This window comes from Pelobates fuscus, chromosome 8 (assembly GCF_036172605.1).
Source record: "Pelobates fuscus isolate aPelFus1 chromosome 8, aPelFus1.pri, whole genome shotgun sequence".
Taxonomy (NCBI): domain Eukaryota; kingdom Metazoa; phylum Chordata; class Amphibia; order Anura; family Pelobatidae; genus Pelobates; species Pelobates fuscus.
The window spans coordinates 33,320,405-33,333,194 of record NC_086324.1 but is presented as its reverse complement, the minus strand read 5'-3'; the positions used below and the strand labels follow the sequence as shown (position 1 = coordinate 33,333,194).

General features: G+C 43.1%; 1 protein-coding gene across 2 annotated transcripts in view; it reads right to left on the bottom strand.

Moving 5' to 3' along the window:
• Nucleotides 1–12,790, bottom strand: part of TANK (TRAF family member associated NFKB activator) — a 58,413-nt gene that overhangs the window by 24,324 nt on the left and 21,299 nt on the right. For both annotated transcript variants that reach the window (XM_063428612.1, XM_063428613.1), the window contains 2 exons: nt 3,377–3,504; nt 1,543–2,090 (listed from right to left, as the gene is read on the bottom strand). In XM_063428612.1, the coding sequence (XP_063284682.1) occupies nt 1,543–2,090; nt 3,377–3,504 (676 nt within the window). The remainder of the gene's footprint in view (nt 1–1,542; nt 2,091–3,376; nt 3,505–12,790) is intronic.

The window sequence follows — 12,790 nt, the reverse complement described above, 5'->3', positions numbered from 1 at the left end:
GGACAGATCCGACCACCCGACAAAACAAGCTTCCACCACCTCAAGCCACGAACCTGGCACTCAGCCAGAGACTTGCCTTTGTTGTTCCAGGTATCAGGGACTCCCAGAGTCTGCACCTGGCGCCCAGAAGGGATCGGATGAGCACAAGCAGTAAACAGCAGCCTGCCAAGCATGTCCCACTATAGCCGATCCTCCACACCATGCCTTTGATCACATGAACTGCTCTCTGCACATTAACTAATCGTAAAGCAGCAAGCGTTTAAACATGTCATTATTTCACCTCCTAAAGAATTTATTGTCGTAGTTCCTTGCATGCCTTTACCTTAACCGTTCATGTATTATGTTATTCACTCATCTCATGGGGCGACTCACACTTTATTTATAACTAGTGGTGGAGCTGCTGATATAAATACACAGTTGATAACGTGCAAGCTACACCCTAAACATCCAGCCATCTTTCACAACAATGTACTGCTATATACTCATACCCTCAGTGCAACTAGCCATGATATACGCACGTTCAGCCTAGCATGCTCAAATATAACACACTTCTGTCAAAAAAAACAAAACGAATGCAGCTTCCGAATGAATCTAAAATGGATGCTGTCCAGGAGGTGGGAGAGTCTGGGAGGGAGGGTCTGCTGCTGATTGGCTGGAATGTGTCTGCTGACTATGAGGTACAGGGTCAAAGTTTACTCAATGATGACGAATAGGGGGCGGACCGAACATCGCATATGTTCGCCATCCGTGGCGAACAAGCTATGTTCGCCAGGAACTATTCGGGACATCTCTACCCACAGCAGGTTACAAGTGTGGGCGTCTGCCCAAAGTATACAACTAATTACAGCACAATTAGACACATTTTTACTATAGCAAAATATAGTCACACTCACATGAGTTTAAAGAATGCTCAAGAATCCAACCACTATCACATCTACTTGACTTTGGCGCCTCCTTGTTTCTTTTTATATTTTTGATCAATGTTCCCCATAGTGTTCGCTTGTTTTATATTGGGACTGACGTGCTTTTTTTTTACAATGGTTTATGATTGTGCACTTCACTGCCTTGAAGGAAAGGACCCCCCCTTACCCCTGAGGTCTGCATGCTTCTAGACCGGAAAGAACCCGGCCACACTAGCTCCTATATTTCCAACAACCCCCCCAGCTCCAAGCAAGCAATATCCCAATCTCTCTAAGCCGTGGAGCTGCACTTATTTATCGCACAGTTTGCTCTAGTTTAACCCCTTAAGGACACATGACATGTCATGATTCCCTTTTATTCCAGAAGTTTGGTCCTTAAGGGGTTAAAGCCATTTCTACCCTATACTTTTTCGAAACCCACTTAAACACTTATAAGCCCTAAACACAGCAGTTGCCAGCTACATTTAATATAAAAACTCGCAGTCAGTACTGTCATCCTCACATTAACATGTATGTTATCATTCTGAATGTTATGCCTTTACATATGTTACATGCCATGCCTATCTCAATTCTGCCTGCGGAAAAAAATAAAGAATTTAAAAGATATAGAAAACCATAGTACCTGCTGTGGACCTCGAACAATTCTTTCATTTGCATCTAATGGTTCTGCCCCACTTCCAGCATCCTGATTGTACTTTCTTGTAGGACTGATCCCAGGTAGACACAGACTATTGTCCTCCTCTAAACTGCCTTCATAGTCATTTCCCAAGTGGAGATATTTATAGTTCTCTTGGTTAGAAGCCGCTCCTTGTAATGGCTCTGTTCCAGATGAAACACCGTGTGCACCAGTGGGTTGTTTTGGAAAAAACAGGGCCTCTTTGTGAAAATTATCAACCCGGGCATTTACATTTCCAATAGGTTTCCTTACTGGTTCATTCTCTGGAGTGCTCTGTAAAAATTCACTATCATCACTGCTGGGTGGGAACTTCACGCTCAAGTTCGAGAGGGATTCTACAGAAACACTCACTTCATCGTCTGGTCCCAATCCTCTGGGCATAATGGGAGCAAAAGAAAGTTTATCCTTCGGGCCTTTAGGTTTCAGCATTACGGTCCCTTCCTCATTTGGTTCATCTGTGCACTGAACAGGCATCGAAAACTGCAGAGGAATGCCTGATTGGATAAAATAAAAATAAAAACAAAGGACGAATAAGAAATATTCACTTGTCAGAAAAAAAATGCTACTTTAAAAGTTTACAAATGACTTGTGAAAACAAGTTACTACAACATACTTTATGATAAAGATGTGTGGTTTAGCCAGACAATCACATTTACTATACATGGCTTTATTCTTTATTATGCTGGTATTTTGGGAATCTGCATTCCTAAAAATATCCATAGATTCTTCGCTAATAACATTTTTGATCATATTTTAGTACCTCAACTACTGCATATTATAAAACTGTCTCATTCACAGTAACAATCTCTGGGCATTGGCATAAGTAAAAATACAATCTTATTATATGGGGTACCTGTCCATCACCCAGGTAACAGTGTGTTAAAAGGGAACTGAAAATTGGAAATGTGGTACAGGATCCTTAAAACAGGACAGTTTGGAGCCTTGCAACACGATTAATTCCTGAAGTTATCAGCCTGTAGGACATGTTTTATTCTGGGTGTGAATGTTTTCCACATACTGCAAGTAAGTCAGGAGAGAGAGAGAGAATATACATATATACAGAGATATTATATGTGGTGAACGTAACCTTGACACGGGCTCCTGGAGGAGCCTGCTTGCCAGCCTCCTGCCTAAAGACTATGGGCCCTGTAAAAATCATGTGAAAAGACTTGGTTCATGGGATTTTCTAATTGGTTCGGGAACCGAACCAACTCCCGAGCTAAAGACCACCTGGGAGCTTGTTAAACATTGATGACACCTTGTAACGATTCTGCCAGCAGTGTTCTAAGTCATCATCTTGGTGGCCGTCCTTTGTATGCCCGAATACGTGGCGTTGGCCATCTTGTTCCCGTGACACTGTATTTTTGTGGGTGTGTTTATGGGTGTGTCACTGTACTCAGATTTTGTATATAAGTGGGCCATTTGGCCGGATTAAACCCCCAGCATTCATTCAGTCTCGACTTATGTCTGTGGGAGAAAGCTATACTTGCTATAATCACGTGCTATACTCTTACTGTAAAGCTGAATCCAGGTGTTGGTCCAGGGTGGGAAGGGACAGCGAGATCCTAGTCAAGCTGCGGTGGCTAAGGGAACTGTGGTGCTTATGGTGTCCGGTGCTGTGCTTATGGTACTCGGCAACAACTAGGAAGAATGATTGGTGGAGGTACCCAGTCGGGGTACCAGGAGGTCCGCCACATTATATACACACGCATACATACATACCCATACACACACACACACACACACAAATAGTTGCGTTTCAAGAAGAACATTCACATACTCTGATTACAAGCTGCATTTTCCTTGGGCTTCACAAAACTGTTTAGGCGGATGCTTTGTGCTTTGGTTAACTTGCAAATCTGTCTGAATTCATCCTTAAGGTCACAGAAAACCCGTTCAACATTTTGCCTGTATAGAAAAAAAAAAATGTAAATAAAAGAATGTTTAGATGGAGCAATGACAGTTGCATTTCACATACATGAAAATTTATTACTTCTAAGACTAGCAATTCATAAACCCGATTTTATAATTTTTAATGCTTGTCTTTGTTTTTCTTTTTAAAACAAGTGGATTAACATAGGGGCTCATTGAGCTGAATCTCCAAGTCTATGCCCATATATTTTAGGGATGAAGAGGAACAAAACTTGTGTGGACTGGCTGACTATGAATCAGTTAAGATAAAGCTGACTTTGCACACTGTGGTTGCTCTATCAGTGTGGCATGTACCTTTTCTTTTACACTCAATATATTGCATACCATAAAATTCAGCCCAGTGGGCTGGGGCGCCAGTTCCCTGCTTTAATGGCATCTGGGTCTGTCTGAGCCACCCAGGCAGACCTAATAATGAACGGTAATACTGTCCACAGACACAAGTAAAGGATGCATTCCAGATGGCAGCTGGGCGCCAACAGACTTGGCGAAGCCATCACTTACGCAGATGTAGTGTTGAGCCATCTCCATTGCCCTCCACAATGACGGCATCAGATTCTTCTCATTTAGGCAGCACAAAGAATGACTTTTGTAGACTTAACAAAATATACTTCAAAATTAGCCCTGTACTCTGATAATGCCACCAAATATGCATTCCATATAAACAAGATGTTTTCTTTTTGTCATGTAGTTTTTATTCTGTGGCTATTTAAATTGTGCATTTAAATATTTCTGACAATTCCAAAATGACTGCTAAATCATGACTGATTGACCAACAGAAGTGCCTAAGCATAAAAGCAGGTTTAGACACTAAATGTAGACAAGTTAATTAATTGTGACTTGCTTCAATACAAATTTACACAATTTTAGTACACCTTAGACATAATTGGCTCATGGCATGCATCCTGATTTTGATATAAAGTTGCTGTTAACAACAGTGGTAGAGGACTGAACTGTGGGAATGTGTTCCAAATTTGTTTATTCAGAGGTTTAATGGAAGATTAAATTGTTTTTGAATAATTGTGTGCAATGAAATACGACTGCAGAACTATGTGGCAAATAGTCTTAAACAAATCAGAATATAGGTCAAAACACAACTTGACAGCAAACGTTGCAGATTTGTAGCTTATGTGGTTCTCGAAATTAAGGTATTTCAATATTGTGCAAAAGTAGCCACAAAAAAGCCAGGCCTAGCACAAAATCATGGAATAAGCCCATGTGTTGATATTACAGATATCATGTTTAACAAGTTGTAGCCTCATTAGTAAAAGAAATTCTAGGACACCTTAATGGTAATTATCTCGCATCAGACATCTTGATTTAGATATTAACTTGCTTTGGGTACCCCTGGTACATCTAAAGCATGTCTGGAGATTTTTCAATATTATGCAAATGATGGCTACCAGATGACGTGCTTAATCCTTTACAACATAGGTTGTAATCACACCATAGGTCACCTTTCCACCTGACTAGTGGTTTGGATTTGATAAGAATTTGAAGAAAATAAAAAAAAAGTGTTGTAGTAATAATAATAATCTCAACAAAAACAATAAGTTGTCTCATTCTATTGGAATGTGACAGCTCTGGGTCCCCTGCAGAATAAAATATTGTTTTTTTTTTGTCAAATCTGTTATATAGAGGCAGGGGTCAAGTCCTGGGTAAAAAAGTGCAGGAACTCACCCAAGACCCACTCCCCGCCCCCTTCCCCCCGCCCCCCCCTCACACCACAAAAAAATGATACGCTTGTATGCAGGGGCTGAGTAAGGGCACGGGGCTGAGGAGGGGGACAGGAGCTGAGGCAGAGGGACAGGAGCTTAGGTGGGGTGGGGGGCATGGGCTGAGGTAAGGGATGGGGGCTGAGGAAAGGGACAGGACCTGAGGGGCTGAGGAAAGGGACAGGAACTGAGGGGCTGAGGAAAGGGACAGGAACTGAGGGGCTGAGGAAAGGGACAGGAACTGAGGGGCTGAGGAAAGGGACAGGAACTGAGGGGCTGAGGAGGGGGACAGGGGCTGACGAAGGGGGCAGGGGCTGAGGAGGGGGGCAGGGCTGAGAAGAGGGAAAGGGGCTGAGGAAAAGGGAAAGGGGCTGAGGAAAAGGGACAGGGGCTGAGGAAAAGGGACAGGGGCTGAGGAAAAGGGACAGGGGCTGAGGAAAAGGGACAGGGGCTGATGCTCGTATGCAGGGGCTGAGTAAGGTGGACAGGGGCTGAGTAAGGTGGACAGGGGCTGAGTAAGGTGGACAGGGGCTGAGTAAGGTGGACAGGGGCTGAGGAGGGGGACAGGGGCTAAGTAAGGTGACAGTGCTGTGGAAAAGGGACAGGAGCTTAGGAGGAGGGGGGGCATGGGTTGAGGAAGGGGCCATGGGCTGAGTAAGGTGGCAGGGCTGAGGAAGAGGGACAGGAGCTTAGGAGGAGGGGGGCATGGGCTGAGGAAGGGGCCATGGGCTGAGGAGGGGGACAGAGGCTGAGGAGGGGCGCAGGGGCTGAGTAAGAAGACAGGGACTGAGGAGGGAGACAGGGACTGAGTAAGGGGACAGGGCTTGAGGAGGGGGACAGAGACTGAGGAGGGGGGGCAAGGACTGAGGAGGGAGACAGGGCTTGAGGAGGGGGGCAGGGACTGAGGAGGGAGACAGGGACTGAGTAAGGGGACAGGGCTTGAGGAGGGGGGCAGGGACCGAGGAGGGGGACAGAGACTGAGGAGGGGGGGCAAGGACTGAGGAGGGAGACAGGGCTTGAGGAGGGGGGCAGGGACTGAGGAGGGAGACAGGGACTGAGTAAGGGGACAGGGCTTGAGGAGGGGGGCAGGGACCGAGGAGGGGGGCAGGGACCGAGGAGGGGGGCAGGGACCGAGGAGGGGGGCAGGGACCGAGGAGGGGGGCAGGGACCGAGGAGGGGGGCAGGGACCGAGGAGGGGGGCAGGGACCGAGGAGGGGGGCAGGGACCGAGGAGGGGGGCAGGGACCGAGGAGGGGGGCAGGGACCGAGGAGGGGGGCAGGGACCGAGGAGGGGGGCAGGGACCGAGGAGGGGGGCAGGGACCGAGGAGGGGGACATGACTTGAGGAGGGGGGCATGGACTGAGGAAAGGGACAGGGACTGAGGAGGGGGACAGGGACTGAGGAGGGGGACAGGGACTGAGGAGGGGGACAGGGACTGAGGAGGGGGACAGGGACTGAGGAGGGAGACAGGGACTGAGGAGGGAGACAGGGACTGAGGAGGGAGACAGGGACTGAGGAGGGAGACAGGGACTGAGGAGGGAGACAGGGACTGAGGAGGGAGACAGGGACTGAGGAGGGAGACAGGGACTGAGGAGGGAGACAGGGACTGAGGAGGGAGACAGGGACTGAGGAGGGAGACAGGGACTGAGGAGGGAGACAGGGACTGAGGAGGGAGACAGGGACTGAGGAGGGAGACAGGGACTGAGGAGGGAGACAGGGACTGAGGAGGGGGACAGGGACTGAGGAGGGGGACAGGGACTGAGGAGGGGGACAGGGACTGAGGAGGGGGACAGGGCCTTAAATAGGGGGACAGGGACTTGAGAAAGGGACTTAGGAGGGGGACAGGAACTGAGATGGGGGGACAGGGAATGAGGAGGGGGGACAGGGCCTTAAATATGGGGACAGGGACTGAGGAGGGGGGACAGGGACTGAGGAGGGGGGACAGGGCCTTAAATAGGGGGACAGGGACTGAGGAGGGGGGACAGGGCCTTAAATAGGGGGACAGGGACTGAGGAGGGGGACAGGGACAGGCCTGAGGAAGGGGGACAGGGCCTTAAATAGGGGGACAGGGACTGAGGAGGGGGACAGGGACTGAGGAGGGGGACAGGGACTGAGGAGGGGGACTGGGACTGAGGAGGGGGACTAAGGAGGGGGGCAGGAACTGAGGAGGGAGACAGGGACTGAGGAGGGAGACAGGGACTGAGGAGGGGGGACAGGGACTGGGGAGGGAGACAGGGACTGAGGAGGGGGGGCAGGGACTGAGGAAGGGGATTAAAAAAAAAAACCTAAAGTGCCTTCCCCCCTCCCTGAGGCTTACCTTGGGCCAGGAGGGGTGGGACAGGATCTGGAACCTGCAGCCTGCAGCCTGTGGAGTAAGCCGGCCTCTCCTGATGATGTCAGGAGTAGGGGGCGTGACTTCCTCTGCTCCCCAGCGGTCCTGTGAGAAGAGCAGAGGAAGCCACGCCCCCTCCTACTGACATCATTAGGAGAGGCCGGACGACTCCACTGACTGCAGGGGGAGAGGTGAGTTTAAAAATCCGAGTCCCCAGTCAGAGGCAGGGGATTCGGATTTGTGCTCCCCCTGCTCTGGCAGCTGCTTGTGTCAGCCCTGGGTCCTGCAGGATTAGTAATGGGAACGGCGTTCCTGCTGTGGAAAAAGTGCAGGAACGCCGTTCCCACGCGTTCCTGCAGGACTCGAGCCCTGTATAGAGGAATATAAGCATAAAGATGGAGATCATACCGGTTCACATGAATACCATTGTTTAAAATATACAGACAGTGATCACCGATCCTTGTTTTAAGGGTATGACAAGAATGTACTGCAAGATCAGTTATAAATGCAAGATTACACAAGGTTTAAACTCACTAGTCAGAGATTAACTGCACTGATCAATGGTAGACTATAGAACATTATGTTGCTTGCATGATGATGTGATGGCTTAAAGTAAAGCGACACTATAGACACCCAGACCACTTCAGCTCATTGAAGGGGAACTGGGTGCACTATTGTAATTAGTGCAATAATTACTTTTAAGGGTTAACTCCACCTCTAGCGGCTGTCTAACAGACCACTACTAGAGGGACATCAGGGTGGTTAGGCGACTTTTGGTTGACTAACGGACGCTTGATGTCCTCACGCTATTCATGAGCACATCCAGCATCAATTAAACCCCAATGGAAAGCATTGAGCAAGGCTTTCCTATAGGGGTAGTTCTAATGCCAGTGCAGTGCTCGCCGTGTATGTGAATTATGTCTCCCCCGTTGATGTCAGAGGAGGAGGAGCAAGACCAAGCGCTGGTCGACATCGGCATTGGAAACAGGTAAGTGTCAGAAGGGTTTTTAGCACCAAACAATGTTACCACACCAGACCAGAGTTTGAAAATGAGCTGGCACCGATTCTACAGGTACCCAGCATATAGCAGTACTAAAGTCTATGCCCTTTAGAGGTTGTGTACAGGGATCTGGATCGAACTCTACTTCCTTGATGTCTCCATCAAGTTTCCCTCCAAAAGTGTGGGAGGTGCAGTGAGGTCTTCCCTCTGTCAGCTCTCCACTTAGGTAGGCTATTCAGATAAGCTGTATCACTGGTTACAGCAGACATGCCCGGTACAGATGCTCGGAGCCTCTGTCAATATGGACCCACATCTCCCTCCAGAAGGTGGGCAGCATGGTTCAGCTAGCTTGATATGAGAGAGAGTCAATCCCAGAGGTTCTCACAAATCCAATTAAAGGTTACCAATACCCCTTCCAGCATCCAGTTATTAAAACAGTTAGGCTTTTGTTGCAAAGAACGTTCCAGCCAGCCAGAAGCCCTCCTTTGGGGACCATGATAACCCACACCAGCCATGAGGAGAGGGTGGGGGGTGATAGGGCCTCAAAACTGAATTGCAAAAGTCTTATGTACTGCAAATGGTGTACTGCAGAGATTGGGAGCAGCCGCCTCCCGCAACTACACAACTTGTTGAAAAATTAAACACAACTTTAGTTTGCATTTGCAATATTTTTTTGCCATTTTTATGCATTGTAAAATAAACAAAAACCAAACCAAAAAAAAAAAAAAAAAAAAAACACAAACCCGGTCAACCTTTTATGGTAAAGTAAGAGGAAGAATTAAGCACAGGGAACAAAAACTAAAAGCTGTTCATGTGTTTTTACACATTTTCCATGGCGTTCTGTCATAGTTGCAAAGCACAGTCTTTTAGGAGGGGCATTATGTAGATGTAATGAGATTGCATATTTGAGAATGTACTTAGCTCAGCGAGGTGTTTCTTTTTCAGCTTTTAATCTCACAATTTTAATTAAAAAAAACAAAATCTCAAATGTATGATAACGTTATGCAATTCAATAAGTTTTTTTAATAGTTTTTTCCTCCCAATTCCATTTACGGCGTACATATATTGTGCAAATATATGATGTAAGATGTAATGCAAACAGAAGATCATTTGTTATGCAATGTACCCTACACTGGATTGTACTTACCCTGTTATACCTAAAAATTTCAATAAAAAATAAAATAAAAAAATCTTTGTTTAATGATGTCAAATGAGAATTCCAATACTAAAGAAAAGTCAGAAAACGACTTTTGATGAGCTCCAAAAGGGTAAAACAGCGTAACGGCTAGGTAGAGATTCACACAGATCCTATGCATTGGAATCAAAAGCTCGATTGTAAAACAGGACAAAACAAGGAAGAATACAGACACAAGGGATGAAGAACCAAAAGATTGAATCCTGATACATCTCATTCATGATGTTCTAGGAGAGTTGTAGAACTGCGGGAGGTATTTTTCAATAACTTTATTGATAAGCTACAGATGTAGTGAAGTACATGTCAGAATTTATATATGGCAAAAAAAATACAAAAAATAAATAATTAAAATGGTAAGAGATCATGCCATTGATATTTATTTGTAGTGAATGGATATTAATAAAAAGGATCTATTCCACATGTTTGTATGTACTAATTATGTATGACATGGTTGCTAATAACTAATACAATACATCTAGCAGATGTTAGGAGCTGTAAATAATTTAATAATGTGCTAATAAATTCTCTCAAAAGCTAAAACACTGCAACCAATACTACTAAATGCTAATGAAAGCTAATAAAAAAAACACTACTAAGTATTAATGGATGTGAAGGAATAATAGTGTGGGCTAATTAATGTTAGTAGTCACTAGTTAGTGGCAAGCACCTACTTTACTAAGACATGCTAATTATAGACCATAAAAATGCACACAATATGCTAATGAAAGCTAAGAAATTCTAGGGAACACTAATATATGTTAACAAATGCAGTCCAGCAACAAAGGATTCCTCTAAAACCCAGTAAACGTTAATTACAGAGGAGGGTGCCTGCTAGTTTCAGCTAATTACCGTGAATTATATATAATGGCAGGATATAATCTGTTTAAAAGATGATTAATTACAGCTAAAATTATATTAAAAAAAAAAAAAAAAAGGCAACGGATATGTTCTCTTTTTTTTTACCAAAATAAATAAAAATGACTTAAAAATGAACACAAATAAAAAGGAGAAATATAAAATGCAATAAAAATGATAATTTTCAGAGGGACATAGGTATTACAGAGAATAAGAACAGTATTAACAACAACAACAACAACGTTAGAATATTTGAAAATGTGCAACATTTTATAATAACCAATATTGGTCATTAACTTAAAGATCCGCTTTAAGGAAAACTGAAATATTTTAGTATTTTCTATTTGAAGAGAGAGAAAAAAAAAGCATATGCAATTTTTAAAAAACATATAAAAAATATTTTCATTCCAAGAAAAAAACCCCTCAAAAAAACGTACTTTTTAATTAATTTTCATGAGAAATAAGTTTCCTTTTAATTCTTAAATTCCTTCTAAGAAATCTGAAATAGTATGATAGCATAGCGTGGTGTAATAGCCGTTGCTTTTACTAACAATGATTTTATACAATTTTTGTGTTGTAGATATATACAAACAACGGGTTTACTTAAAAGATTATGTGCAACTATTAAGCGAGTTACTATTTTGTTTTTTGTTTTTTTAGAACAAGGAACATCATTATCTGTACCAGTCTGCACATCAACGTTGTTGGGGGACTATAGGAAACATAACTCACTTTGGGCTTGTTTTGACCACTTGAGTGCTAAGGAAACCATCATGTCTAGAAATTATACCCATGCATAAAACACAGAAAATCACCCATAACTTCTGTGAATCCTTTTTTACATTTAAAGATTTTTCAATTCATATCACAATCCAATTCAGAGCAGGCACAGTCAAGAACACATTGCAAATGGAGAAGAGAAACATTGATTAATTTCTCCTCTTCTCTGTATATTTTCCATACCTTGACTGTCACTTGCAAAGAGCAGAGGTTATAACAATGATTGACATGCAGTCAAGATTGAGATATCTAGTTGAAGAATGGATTTAAACATAGAATTTTATTTTCACACCTCTCAAGCCTGTAATTGTTAATTATGGGGGATATGTAAACAGAATATTAAAAATACTTTGAAGTGACAATTCCCTTTTATTAGGACACATTTACAAACCTTTAAAGAGACAATTACCGGTACTCACATTTTAATAAGAAATATATTGGTTGTAGTATACACAATACAACAATTATTGATAAAAGCGTATAGCTCTAAGAAGTGTGCTTTTAGAGCATCCAATACGTAATGTTTTGTTTTTCATTTTTGGTTTGTAGTTTACAGAAAATTTGCGTTTTTTTAAAGCTATATTCTGATTGGTTTTAAAAATCCAGGAGCAACTCAGGATACAGATTTGCTTTCAAATAGTACATTTAAGACATTTATTCGCTTAACGGAGAATTGACGAGATTTGACAAGGTACTTCTAAATAGTAAGTTAAAGTAGTTGAGCTGAATCCCTACCACCCAACATTATTTATTTGGATTTTTTTCCCGAATATTCGTATTTTGGTAAAAAAATGTACAAGTCCCTAATATGGTTTCTACAAGTCCCAGTTGTTTCAAGTCTCTCCCTGAAGCGGTCATTATCTGTTTTCTTAAGACACAATGCAAGATATTTAAACAAGTGTTCTGAATGTGCAATTCATCATTATTTTGACCATAATTTATTAAAGCAATCTAAAAAATTATTGCTTTTTTTATAATTTCACAGGCATTTCCATATAAAATAAGAGATGAAAACAACAAATAAATTACCGTAATACATCGAATAATTAAATAAAAAATAGATGTAAAAGCAACACTGATAAATCTCTCACAATGTGCTCAATGCATCAGGAATAACCAAGTCCTATAACTTTATTTTAACCGGTCTATAAACATATAAGCCAAACCTTTCAGTTTTCCTTTTGTACAGAAATCTAAAATAACAAAATTATACCCAAGCTAATGCGCATGACTATATTGAATTGTTAACTGTATAAATATAAATCCACAAAGAGTGGGTAAAAAAATAAATAAAAAAATAAAAAAAATATATATAACTAAACATTCTCTTAATAAATGAGTAGTAGACCATAAAATAAATGTAGTAAATTTAGAGATTCCCCCCAATGC